Here is a 14,360-nt window from a genome sequence, read left to right on the forward strand (position 1 = left end):
AGAACCGGTTCCAATGTCCAAGGAATTTGAATCCCTCTCTTGCACCACTCCTCAAGCCACGTATTCATTTGAACTATTCTATTATTCCTACTCTGGCTAGCACGTGGTACTGGTAGCAATCCTGAGATTACTACCTTAGAGGTCGTACTTTTTAATTTAACTCCTAGCTCCCTAAATTTAGCTTGTAGGACCTCATCCTGTTTTTTTAGCTATATAGTTGGTACCTATATGTACCACGACAGCTGGCTGTTCATTCTCCCCCTCCAGAATGCCCTGCAGCAGCTCCGAGACATCCTTGGCCCTTGCACCAGGGAGGCAACATACCACCCTGGAGTCTCGTTTGCAGCCGCAAAAAACGTCTATCTATTCCCCTTACAATTGAATCCCCTATCACTATAGCTCTCCCACTCTTTTTCCTGCCCTCCTGTGCAGCAGAGCCACCCATGGTGCCATGAACTTGGCTGCTGCTGCCTTCCTCTGATGAGCCATCTTCCAACCGCATCCAAAATGGTATATCTGTTTTGGAGGGAGATGACCGCGGGGGACCCCTGTACTACCTTCCTTCCCCTGTTCTTCCTGCTGGTCATCCATTCCCTATCTGCCTGTGTAACCTTTACCTGTGGTATGACCAACTCACTAAACGTGCTATTCACGACATCCTCAGCATCGCGGATTCTCCAGAGTGAATCCATGTGCAGCTCCAGTGCCGCAATGTGGTCTGTCAGGAGTTGCAGCTGGACACACTTCCTGCACACACAGTGGTCAGGGACACTGGAAGCGTCCCTGATTTCCCCCACAGCACAGGAGGAGCATGACACGGGTCTGGGCTCTCCTGCCATGACTTATCCCTTAAATTAACTTAATTTTGCAACAATGCCAAAAGTTATCTACTGATAGGAAAAGAAAAAGATAAAATACTCATGAATCGACCAGCCAATCACTTACCCGCTTGGCTGTGATGTCACACTTCGATTTCTTTTTGCTTCTTTGTTTACTTTCTGCCCCTGATGCAGCTGGTCTCCTCCCGACTGCTGCTGCTCCAAGCTGCCGCCGCCGTTCATAGTCACGCACCCGCTCCACTCTCGCGATGCTGGCCTCCTCCCGACTGCTATGTAGAAAGCTGTCTGCTGAGACGCACAGGATAACATCTGTCATAATGCTTCAAGTGTAACTGCAGTGTCTCAGTTTTTAAACTTAACTATATATATGAAATGTAAGGACACTGAGTTTAGTATAGTAGTATTCTTTGGTGTTTTCTTTATAATGCAGACGGATCATCGGTATTGAAAAATATAACCACGTTTTTTCATAATCCAATGTTCGAAAAGATTAAGCAGTGTAAATTATAATTTTTTCCCACTCCAATATTCAACTTAAAGGTGGAAATTGTAATTTACAGGTACGACATCTGAAATCTGGAATCTTCGGTCCGTGGCGGTTTTAGGGTTTTGCTGGATTTCAGACAAGAAAATCAATAGTCTGAAATCCGGAATCCTCGGGACCGAATCTGTGCCAAATTTTGGGTTTTGCCGGATTTCGGACTTCGTCGGCCTCCTTGCCGCTCGTCGAAATGTCCGGATTCGGGATGTTGTACCTGTAGTAACAAATTTACATTTTTTGGTTTGATCAAATCTAATTTGATCTTTTTATTTCATGGCAAATCATTTTCAGTGTGATCATTTGTGATTTTAAGAGGTGTCTTTATACTGGGTGGATCATTTTGCTTGAATATGATTCAAAACTATTAAGTCATTTTAAGATAACAAGATACTTATGGATGAGGAAAGTCATTTGGTCCATCTTAATTCATTATTTCAGAACAAGCTTACACTTTCTACCCTTCCCTCATTGACGCATCTAGTTGTTTCTTATATAATTCCAAGGTTTACATCTCCACCACTCAGCCGGAATTTCATTCCAAGTGTTGATCACTTTCTGCATGAAGGATAACCTAGATCTCAATTTTATTCTTATGAAGTATGTGTTGTATTCATTTTTCTTTCCTATATGCATTATTTACACTTGTCTGCATTTGTCTGTTGTTTGCCACTCTTATTTTGTTCAGCTTATTCTATTTAGCTTATTCTGTAGTTTCTGGGCTGCCTGTTTTGAAATCCGAGTTGTTGATAATTAGAAACAGTACTGAGCCCAGGGGCACCCCACTTAGTACTCTTTACTTCCCCCTCACCCCCAAAGGAAACCTGCTAACCAGTACCAATTGTTTTCTGCCCTTCAGCCTGTTTTTTATCGATACCCAAGTTTTGCCCTGAAACCCCATAGTTTTGAGCTTCATTAGTAATCTTTCATATGGAACTTTATCAAATGCCTTTTGAAAGCCTAACTACAGTCATCGAGTTTACCAGAATCAATTTTAGTTGTTGCTTCCTCAAAGAATTCAAGGAGGTTGGTCAAGCATGATCTTCCCTGTCTAAAGCCATGTTGACTACTGTCAATGCGGTGGTTGCTGTACATATGATCCCCAAGTTTACTTTCAATAATTGATTCCATTGTACATGGGATGAAAGTAAGACTACTGGTTCTACAATTACGTGTGCCTATTGTGTCATCCTTTTTGAATGTAGATACCAGATTAGCCTGTTTTCAATTTACAAGTATCTCCCTAAAAATATTTGTTCAATATCTCTGCCATTTCCCTGTTTCCCATTATTAATTCCCCAGCCTCATCCTCTGAGGGACCAACATTTACTTTAGCTGCTGTCTTCCATTTTATATATCTGTAGAAGCTCTTCTGCCTGTTTATTTCTTGCTAGTTTACTCTCATAATCTATCTTCTCTGCCTTTATTTTTTTTTTAAGTTGTCCTTTGCTGGTTCTAAAAAATTTCCCAATCCTCTGACCTTCCACTAATCTTCGCAACATTGTATGCCTTTGTTTTCAATTTGATACCATCCTTTACTTCCTTAGTTAGCTGCAGATCTTCTCTTGTAGACTGACTTTCTCACTGGAATATATCTTTGCTGAGAGCTGTGAAATATCTCCTGAAATGTCTGTCATTGCTTATCATATTTTCCCAGTCCACTTTAGCCAACTCTGTCTTCATACCTTTTTAATTGTCTTTCTTTAAGTTCAAGACACTAGCTTGAGACCCAAGTTTCTCACCCTCAAACTGAATTTGAAATTCTACCATACTATGATCACTCTTCCCAAGAGGATCCTTTACTATGAGATTATTAATTAATCCACTCTCATTACACATTACCAAATCTAAAATAGTCTGCTTACTGGTTGGTTCCACAATGTATTCTAAGCAACCATCCCGCATACACTCTATGAACTCTTCCTCAAGGCTACCTTTGCCAATTTGATTTATCCAATCAATATGAAGATTAAACTCACCCATGATTATTGCCATACCTTTCTTACAAGCCTCCATTATTTTTTGATTTATACTCTGTCTTACTGTGTAGCTTCTGTTCGGAGGCCTATAAACTACTCTCACCAGTGACGACTTTCCCTTATTATTCCTCATCTCCACCCAAATTGATTCTACTACTTAATCTTCTGAGCCAATATGGTCGCCGTATAATAAAAAGGATAGAGAGGCACTGCAGAGGGTGCAAAAAAGATTTACAAGGATGATACCAGAAATGAGTTTAACAAGGTTATACCTATCAGGGAAGGATGAACAGGCTGGGTCTCTTTTCACTTGAAAAGAGAAGGCTGGGGTGACCTCGAACCAGAGAGCAAAACTAGTGATCATCAATGTAAGATAGTCACCAAGAATTCAAGTAGGGAGTTCAGAAGAAACTTCCTTACCCAGAGACTGCTGAGAATGTGGAACTCGCTAGCACAGGTAGTGGTTGAAGCAAATAGTATAGATGCATTTAAAGGGAAGCTAGACAAGCATATGAAGAAGGGAATAGAGGTTTATGCTGAAAGAATGGAAGAGGCTCGAGTGGAGCATAAATGCCAGCATGGACTGGTTGGGCCGAATGGCCTGTTTCTGTGCTGTATATCTTATGTAAATACCATATAACTTTGGGCATTTTATCCTTTTTGAAGTCTTGTCAGCTGGTCTAGAAATTCCATCTTATATTGAAGTCCTGAATTTTGCCTTGATATTTTTTGTTTGGGTGGGGAAGTATGCTGTATATCTCATTCCTTGTTAATACTTTGTGGAAGTAATCATTTAGAATATTTACTATCTTGTCCTCATCAGTTTCAAAAGCATTTGCATCTTTTAATGTCCTCGCGTCTTTTATAACAGCTCTCTTGCAATTACTGTTATGTTTTTACCTTTGCAGCAATGTTTGTTGGCCCCTCTGATCACCCTTTTAACTTGTTTCTGTGAGATCTTGTTTTCATCCCAGTCAGCCCCTCTTTCACCCTGCAGTATTTGCAAAGTATATTATTCCTATTTATTTTACTTTTAGTTTGTTAATCCATTTAGGGTCAGGCTGGCTTAACAAGGGCTTGCTGATCTTGGTACATGACTTGTATATCTCGTTTTTTTAAAAAGCTGTTCCGTTTGTCTTCTACTGAAAAGTTGTTAAGCATCCTCCTTTGCTCCATTTGTTCTAAATCTTTCCTCATCGCATTGAATTTTGCCCTTGATGCTGTCCTTGGGTGTAATTGGACCCCAATTCATGTTAAACTTGATCAATCTGTAGTCGCTTCCCCCCCCCCCCTCCCCCAAGGGTAATATGACTTTGATTTCCTTGGTCAGTTACCAGGTAAGAGATAAATAATGCCTCTCATGGCTGCCCTTGCGCACAGAATCATGAAGCAGTTATGCATTACAATTACCAACTCTGATGCTAGACAACTTGAGATTTTCCAATTTAACTTGAGTTGATTGAAATCTCCCAACAATAAAATGTCCTTGTTGTCGTACACCCCTATCATCTCTTTGTAAATCAAACTGTCGTCTTTCTTGTGTTGATCTGATGGTCTATAGCATACCCCTAGTTTTAGCTTGGATTTTTTCCATATAGAGATCTCCATCCAAAATAGTTCTTTCTGCAGTTTACCCTCTCCCACCGAACCAACTTCACTTGCCTCCTTGAGGTGCACACCTCAGAGTTTCTGTGTCCATATCCACCTACTGACTACCTTCAATGATACGATCTATCCTGATCGCATCGGTTATCACCTGACCAAGTTAACTTCCTGTACCTTACTTTCTAATGCCATAACCCTATCTCTAAGCTTTGGAAGATAGCACAACATTGCTCTTGTTTAGAAAAATTGCTGATAGCTAAAGTTTTCAACACCAAGCTCATTTTGTAGGAGGAGGAGAACAGATGCGGGTGTGGCGGGCGGGGGGGGGGGGGGGGGGGGGCGGGGGTGGACGGCGGTGGGAGAGAAACATGATGAAGCAGAATTTCAGAAAATATTTTTTGAAAAGCATCTTGGTAACATGGCAACACAATATTGAAAGGGTATTTGACTATATTTTGAGATTTGGAATAGGATTTTCGTGAGCAGCATTCCTAGTGGAATGTTGTGGGACATCTGGTCCCTGGCTGACCTATCGTTATCCTGTCCCATTTCCTGGGTCATGACTAATTAAGTATTCAGGTCAGGTTCCCATCACTATGTGCACCTACTATTTGGAGTCTGTCACTGCGTGGGAGGGATATCTTGTGCAGCTGCTGTGTTTCACTTTTTGCCATTGCTTAAAGAGTGCGTCCAACAACTACATAAAATTGAGAAGCCTCCAAAATTAAAAAGCCCTGCAGCAAAAAAATCATGATGGGGAGGGTGAGAAGTAATAGCAGAGTACAGCAAAAAATAATGTCAAAAGTCTTTGGCAATGAATTTGCGGTCGGAGGCTTCCTGCGGATGCCTCCGACCAGCAAAAAATCCATGAACTTACCTGATGGTCCCGGAAGTTTGGACACTTGCGCTCCTGGGCCTCTATGCGTAGGCCTGCGAAGAGACCCATGTATCCCCGGGGCGCTTGCGGTTCAAGAGCACCTAAGATCACGTGGGCTGGCCCAACCAATCAAAGAAGGGGGGGTCCCCATTCATACTTAATGAGGACTCTATGTACGGAATCCTCATAAGTATGAATGGGAATACCCTCCAAAATACACTTGCACTTCAAATTAATCAAAATGACATTTAATTAAATATTTAAAACAAAAATGAAATTCTTTGAAAAATAAATTTACATATTTTAATGGGGCTAAAAATAAACTTGCCTCATGTCATAGGTTTTTAAGTGTATAAATTATAGCAAAAAAAAAATTTCTGCACTTAAGCTGGTAGTTTTACCAGGAGTAAGAATTTCACGGGCATTCGCTGGGCAGAAGTTGAGGAATTTTCCCAATTCTGCCTGTGGAGGCCCTTTAACCGGGGATGCATGCAATCTGTCAAGAAGATTCTTGATGGATTGCAAGTTCCAGGTTTTAGCGCATGTGCTTTGCATGCCTAAACCCAGAACTTGTGCAACCCCTACAGGCGAGTATGTATCTCTTACTCACCCATCGGGGCTGCATATTACAGCCCATTATCAACTCTACTGTTTAATTCCTGCCGTCAAAGAACCCTGAATACCACTTCGATACAGGCATTGTTCCTGGGAGGCAGAACTGGGAAATTGGACTTTGGACCAAGCCCAGCCTATCTGTTGTCAGTGACATGGGGCTTTTTTATTAGTTCATGGGATGTAGGCATCACAGGCAAGGCCATCATTTATTGCCCATCCCAAATTGCTCTCAAGAAAGTGGTAGTGAGCCGCCGCCTTAAACCGCTGGAGTCCGTGTGGTGAATGTACTCCCATAGTGCTGTTAGGGATTTTGACCCAGTAACGATGAAGGAATGGCAATATATTTCCAAGTCCTGATGGTGTGTAACTTGGAGGGGAACTTGCAGATGATGGTGTTCCCATGGGCCTGCTACCCTTGTCCTTCTAGGTGGTCGAGGTCGCGGGTTTAGGAAGTTCTGTCAAAGAAGTCTTGGTGAGTTGTTGCAGTGTATCTTGTAGATGGTACACACTGCGGCTGCGGTGTGCAAGTGGTGGAGGGAGTGAATGTTTAAGGTAGTGGATAGGGTGTCAATCAAGTGGGCTGCTTTGTCCTGGATGGTGTCAAGTTTCTTGAGTGTTATTGTAGCTGAACTCATCCAGGCAAGTATAGAATATTCCATCACGCCTCTGACGTGCCTTGTAGATGGTGGAAAGGCTTTGGAGAGTCAGGAGGTGAGACACTCATCACCAAATACCCAGCCTCTGACCTCTTGTTGCCACCATATTTGTGGCTGGTGCAGTTATGTTTCTGGTCAGTGGTGACCCCCAGGATGTTGATGGTGGGCTTTGGCGATGGTAATGACTTTGAATGTCGATGGGTAGTGGTTGGACTTTCGCTTGTTGAAGATACTAATTGCCTGGCTCTTGTGTGGTGTGAATGTGACTTACCAGCCCAAGCCTGAATGTTGTCCAGAATTCATTATCTGAGGAGCTGTAAATGGAATTGAACGCTGCAACACTGAGACACTGGGATACGGGGACACACAATCATCAGCGAACATCTCCACTTCTGACCTTATGATTGAGGGAAGGTCATTGATGAAGCAGTTGAAGCTGGTTGGGCCGAGGACACTACACTGATGAATTCCTGCAGCGATGACCTGGGGCTGAGATGATTGATCTCCAACAAGCATAACCATCTTCCTTTGTACTAGGTATGACTCCAGCCAATGGAGAGTTTTTCCCCTGATTCCCATTAACTTCAGCTTTACTTGGGCTTCTTGATATCACCCTCGGTAAATTGCTGCCTTGATGTGAAGGACAGTCACTCTCGTCTCACCTCTGAAATTCAGCTATTTTGTCCATGTTTGGACCAAGGCTGTAATGAGGTCTGGAGCTGAGTGATCCTGGCGGGACCCAAACTGAGCAAGTGTTGCTTGATAGCACTGTCGATGACACCTTCCATTATTTTGCTGCTGATTGAGAGTAGAATTGGCTAGATTCGACTTGTCCTGCTTTTTGTGGACAGGACATACCTGGGCAGTTTTCCACATTGTCGAGGAGATACCAGTGTTGCAGCTGTACTGGAAGAGCTTGGCTACAGGCGCGGCTCGTTCTGGAGCACAAGACTTCAGCACGACAGCCGGGATGTTACATGGATTGACTGGAGAAGCTGGGATTGTTCTCCTTAGAGCAGAGGAGATTTGATCGCGGTGCTCAAAATCATGAGAGGTCTGGGCAGATTAGATAGAGAGAAACTGTTCCCAATGGCAGAAGAGTCGAGAACCAGAGAACACAGATTTAAGGTGATTGAGAAAAGAATGAAAGGCGATGTAAGAAAACACTTGGTTACGCTGCGAGTGGTTAGGATCTGGAATGCACTGCCTGAAAGGGTGGTGGAGGCAGACTCGATCACTTTTCAAAAAGGATTTGGATAAGTACCTGAAAGAAAAAAAATTGCAGGGAAAGGGTGGGGGAATGACATTAGCTGAGGTGCTCTTGCAGAGAGCCGGCACAGGTTAAATTCGATTTTGCCGTTGATAAATCCATGCTGACTTTCCTTAATTAATCCACACTTGCCCAAGTGACTGTTAATTTTGTCCCCGATTATTGTTTCTAAAAGCGTCCCCACTACCGATGTTAAACTGACCAGCCTATAGTTGCTGGGTTTATCTTTACATCCTTTTTTGAACAAGGGTGTAAAAATTTGCAATTCTCCAGTCCTCTGGCATTACCCCTGTTTTTAAGGAGGATTGAAAGATTAGGGCCACAATTCAAACTTACTGCATGATGAGTGCAATGCTATTTCTCCACATGAGTTAATCCTGTAACGCCCATATTTTGGAATGATGCCATCCATATTTATCTTAAATGTGGTTGAGGGTTTCTATTTTTTGACTTTTTACTGATTTATCAAGGTGCGCACTCAATTGATTTCTTTTTCTCTTCTTTCAATGGGGTCCCACCTCCTTTTTCAGAATCCCAGCTTTTACTTCAGGTATCTCACTATCTGTTCCTTTTTAATATTGTACTGTACCGACTTTCATAAAATTATTTCCTGAGAAAAATTTCACCTCACTTGGTATGTGATAGATTATCTTGAACAACTAGCATTTTGCAGAACAGCATGGGTCTGGAAGTTTAAGATTCAGTGATGCTGGAACCCATGGGACAGTTCCTGCTCTTTTCAGTTGGGGAAATTTTTTGTGTCTCCTGGAAACATAGCACAAAAGCACACTTTGCATTTGTTATGGAGTATTCTTTTGGTGCAGAATACACCAGAAAGTGTCAATAAAATGAATATTCATGCTTTCATTTAAATATATTTCTGGTGTGCTTTATGTAACTGTGATGCATGTTTTTGAGCATCGAGGAGGAAATGTTCTTGCATAATGCAGTAACCTGAAGGGTAATTTCCTCCACAGTTTTATGAAGGACCACAATAAAATTTCATTTAAAATATCACCATGCAAGTGTAAAACCTACCATATTGTAGTGTTGGCACTTGTTTAATATGCTAATAATTTAAAAGGGATGGAATGCTAATCCAAAACAAGCCACTACATTTACCAAAAGAATATGTTTTGCTATTTACCCTCTCCAGGAAAGGCAATCAGATCAGCAATGTTCAGACTGACTAAGGTGATTAGAATTCTGCTGTTGGCTCCAAGGACCTTGGCATCTGGATTTTGAAATTGAATGTTTTGCCCATTCATTATAATTGGTTGATTTATTGGCACACTTAATCTTTTTCAGGTTAAATTTTGTGTGTGTGTGTGTGTGTATACACAAGAGCAAAGTTGAGGTCTTTAACTTTTTCTCTCTCTTTACCCCAGCTTCCCCCTCCCACCCCCCCCTTTCACTTTTGTCCTGTTTTTGCTTTTGAATGTGCTGACTCCTGCTAGGATGCAGTTCCATGGACATCTTGAGGCTTGGGTACCTTGCCTAAATGGCTATTCTTTTTGTGTCAGTATAGAGGGTCTGTGTTTATCAAGTTACTCAACCAGTAAAAGCATATTAGCCAAATCCAATTGTGTCCTCAGCATATATCCACATACACTTTCAGCAGGATTCCCTGAGGAGCAATCACAATTCCAAATCCTGTTTTTTTTTTTTTAACCCTCCCTTCCATCCAAGGATGCTGGAACCAGTTGTAGCATTCAAACTCCACCGATATTCTAACCTCTCAGTCTTGTTCGGCTTAGTGCTACTCCGAACAATATTTTTGCCCTCTAGTTAATTGGAAGAATTCATGTTTAGTTTTTATTTTAAAGATTGTTTAAAAAAAAATTATGCTGTTCAATATGTTTTCAATTGTTTGTTGTTGCCAACAGCAAAAGATCCAAGCCAAAAGCCCCGGCACCACCAACATTCGCCAAGCATGTTGAGAGTTCTTCAATAGCTAAGAGGCTAGAAGGTGAAAATATAACCATGGAACAGAAAGACAATGTCTTGAATACACACTTTGATTTGACTGTAGTTCTACCAGAAGGAGTGGAGCAATCAACCAGTATAAATGGAAGGTAGGTGTGTTTTTGTTCCTTTTCCCTCACTCACCAATAATGCATCTTTTTAAAGCTGTGTAGTTTGTGCTTCTACTGTGGCACTTTCTAAAACTTCTTGCCTCCCTTTCAATTAACATTGTGGCTATAAATTACATTATCATTGTGGCTGTTAGTGATGTGACCACTCAATCATGTAGTGTTGACGATTGCACATGCAATGCATTTTAGTATTAACTCATAGCACACAGATTGGTTGGGCATAAGTTAAAACATTTATTTATAATACAAACTTAATTTGATGCAATAGACATATTCTAATTTTTTCTACCAACTCACTTTTTAATTTGCTTTATCCAGTTGTTTACCTTACCATAACTTATTGAACAGACAAACTTGCATTGTTCTGTTAACATTTTGACTGCCTTGACAGACTGGCATTACTGAATAATTTCACTTGACAGACTATCTGGAATATATTGGGATTGAATTTACTAAGTTCTTCTTCTGGAACCATGTTTAGCTGGGGTGGGGGGCGCGGGGGAGAACTTTGTATTCATATCAGATAATGTTGTTCTTGATTTGAATAATAAAGTTTTCTATTTACTTTAAATCTTATCTGTGGATGCTTGCAAAGTTACATTAGGTTAGCATTGGTGAAAGTCCTCTATAATCAAGAAGTGATGGAAATTACTATGTCCTCCCATTATACATTTCATAGAATCATACAGCACAAAAGGGCCATTCAGCTTATTGTGCCTTTGCTGACTCTTGGAACAAGTTATACAATTAGTAGATGTGTGTTCACTTCATTAAAAAAAATGAATTTCAATTAATTTGCATTATTCAAAAATAGTTTTATGAATGAGGTAAGTTGTAGGATGAAAGTGGTATAGAGCAAAAAAAAAACAAAGGTAATTTACCCAATCTTTTTGTTTGCATTAGTAATTAGCGCAGGATTTAGCAGCAGAGTGCAGAGTAAGGTTAATATACTTCACAACTCACAGTGCCAGAAGTTAGGCCTGATAAAATTCCCAGCAGAAGTACAATAAACTTGAAGTTGCTAACCTTCAAACCCCATTTGTGTACTTTCTTGGGAACTGCGAACAGCTGGCTGAATTCGCTCAAAGTATTATTTGTGCTTGCACTGAAACAGCATGCATGTGCAGAAGAGATGACTGACAGTACGGAAAATTTGCAGTACGGAAAATTTGACATGTTCCAAAATAAGCAGATTTTTTGGCCCAACCACAAGCAGCACAAACGGGGGCAAGAAACACTTTTATATTCTCATGAAAAGCATACAGTTGGCAACGATGGAAACTCTGCATTTAAATTGATTTACGGCAGTCTCTGGCTTTATTTGATTAGCTTTCTCTCAAATGATCCCTCTGTCCTGTTGTGGACACATTGGGGCTGAAATTCCAATGTCCCGGATCCCTACGAAGTTTCTCGGGACCTATGCAATGCACATGCGCTGAAAACCATCTTTTCCGATCAGTCAGGTTTCTGGCTTGACAAATCATCCACCGATCGGGAGCAAGGATACTTGCAGGGCAAGATTTCCGATATTTATGCATATCTTGCCCAGCAAATGTCCTCAAAAATCTTGCGCCTGAAAAAGCAGGCGTATAGCCTGCTTTTACAGGCGCAAGTGTTTAAAAATACGCACACATTTTAAAATAAAGTTATAAAAACACATTTTATTGTTTAAAAACCCTCCCCACTGCAGTAAGTTTATTTTAAGTCATAATTAAAAAGCTTTTTTAAAAAGTCGGGAAAATATATATTTTTTTTATAAAAGCTTTAATTTAAATGAATCTTAAATATGTAGTGTATTTTCTATTATTGTGTTTTGGGTGTTTGGGGAGGGGGGGGGTTCTCGTTCATAGTAATAGTGAATGAGAATATACGACACCGAATTGGCTGCTCAGAGCCAACTCCCGGCCTGTGCACACACTGAGACGTGCAGTCATGAGAGGCTTCAGGCTCAGAAGTTCGAACAGGCGCAGCAGCAACAGGTAAGTGCGCATCTTTTTTCCCTTTTTCAGTCGTTTGCCTGCGGGAAGACATCGACTGGCATTTCTAGGCCATTATATTTGTCCTTGTTTCTGATCAGTCTTTGTGAATAACTGGCTAATCTGAAATTGTCTGGATAGGGCAGTCTGAAATGAACTCTTGAGGCAAAGCTCTATCCATTATTTATACTGTATCCCAAGACCAACTTGTTGTGAAGGAAAAATCACCAAGATTGAACCATTTTCCTTTAATCTAAGATACAGAGCACCTTCTGCCCCTGATATGTCTATTGTAATTATTTATTTATACCAAGCATCTGGATTCATGCTGACCACTACTGACCTGAGGTTATCTCCAAGACTCTTATTATTTGGTTTAAAAGTGTTTTTCCAGAAATGCTTTCCTTTGAAGGAAGTTATCCTTGTGTGTATCATTCTTATTCATACCAGTATTAGTTATGAAATACGAACATACAAAAATATAACAGGAAAAGAGTACTGGTGTATCCAGTGTATCCATTCCATATAGTTGTAATGTTCTATGCATCGCAATTAGACACTCCCTACCCACCAGAAAGCATGTAATCTCCTGAAGGAAGTGTTAACTAGACAAAAAAAAACGAAGGCCAAGTAGGGAAAAAAATGGAAAATTCCTATTTGACCTCCCTCCGCCCCAGGCGATCAAAATTAGGAGATCAAGAGATCACATTGCCCATGATTTTTAATATTGTATAACGTGATCTCTGCCCCAGCCAGGAATCGCTCCAGCTCTCTCTAAAAATGCAAAGCATTCGTTACCGCACTATCCTGCACCTTGTTCCAAAGTTCTATTATTCTCTGGGGGAAAAACTGGATCTTTAGTGCATTTATCAGTGACAAAATGTCTCCATCTTGAATGTTCTTAGTATCAAACTATTGTAAACAGAGATTTGTTCAATTAGATTTATTTATTATCTTGACCCATCATGGCTCTCCGATTTAGACTTTTTATAAAGTCAGAATTTCATTAAGATTTATTAAATTAAAAATAGGTTCTTATCCTGTCCTGTTAAAATCCAGTCATAATTTTCCTGCAACGTGGCAGCCATGTCCAATTATCGGATTGAATCACATGGTAGTATTGTTAGCTAGTTAATCTCTTTGCAGCAGTTTGTTGGTGACGATGAGCTGTTTAACCTGAAAGAAACATTTGTTTTTCTAGCAAACCCATGATGGATTTGTTGATTTTCCTCTGTGGCAAATATCATTTGAATCCATCAAGTCATACTATAGAATTGGTGGGAAGAGAGAAGAACCAAATTCGATTCAAACCCAACACATTGATTGGGACATTGGAAGTGGAGAAAGTTATTCTGAAGCAGAAAAATGTGGAAGAAAAAAAGAAACTTACTTCAGTGGTGCCTGAGGTTTGTAAAGTTGATTATCACTATAAAAGTAGTGACAATAATGCATGCAAATAATTTTAATAAAATAACTTGTTAAGTTTGTAATCAATAGGTTTAACTGAAAGTATTAATTCTGCTGCAGAAAATAAGCAGAAACATGTCAGGATAGAGTTTCTGCTCGGATGCGCTGGATTTTTCGGCATAACTCACCCGGAAATTGGCGTAACAGCGAAAATTACGTTGAGTGCAAATCAAGTTTCCGCTATATTTTGCACGAGTTTAGAATCATCGCCCCATCCACAAAACTGGCCACATCCCCAGGGTGAATTTATCACATTGGGAGTATTCGCTAATTACACTTGTTTGCGGGCCTTCAAGGAAGCTCTACAAATTAAGCTAGTTCTTTTGAGCGCAAGGAATAGGCACATTTTAAAAGCTTTTGAATGTAATTGAGGGCTCAGTTTTCCCCAAAGCTTTTTTTTTTGGTGTTCTTGAAGAGTTACGCCCGTTTTCTTGGAGCCCAG

General features: G+C 40.6%; 1 protein-coding gene across 5 annotated transcripts in view; it reads left to right on the forward strand.

Moving 5' to 3' along the window:
• Window positions 1–14,360, forward strand: part of cobll1b (cordon-bleu WH2 repeat protein-like 1b) — a 274,387-nt gene that overhangs the window by 193,941 nt on the left and 66,086 nt on the right. For all 5 annotated transcript variants that reach the window (XM_070875530.1, XM_070875529.1, XM_070875532.1 and 2 more), the window contains exons 2-3: window positions 10,266–10,454; window positions 13,653–13,857. In XM_070875530.1, the coding sequence (XP_070731631.1) occupies window positions 10,266–10,454; window positions 13,653–13,857 (394 nt within the window). The remainder of the gene's footprint in view (window positions 1–10,265; window positions 10,455–13,652; window positions 13,858–14,360) is intronic.

Source organism: Pristiophorus japonicus, chromosome 3, assembly GCF_044704955.1.
Source record: "Pristiophorus japonicus isolate sPriJap1 chromosome 3, sPriJap1.hap1, whole genome shotgun sequence".
Taxonomy (NCBI): Eukaryota; Metazoa; Chordata; class Chondrichthyes; family Pristiophoridae; genus Pristiophorus; species Pristiophorus japonicus.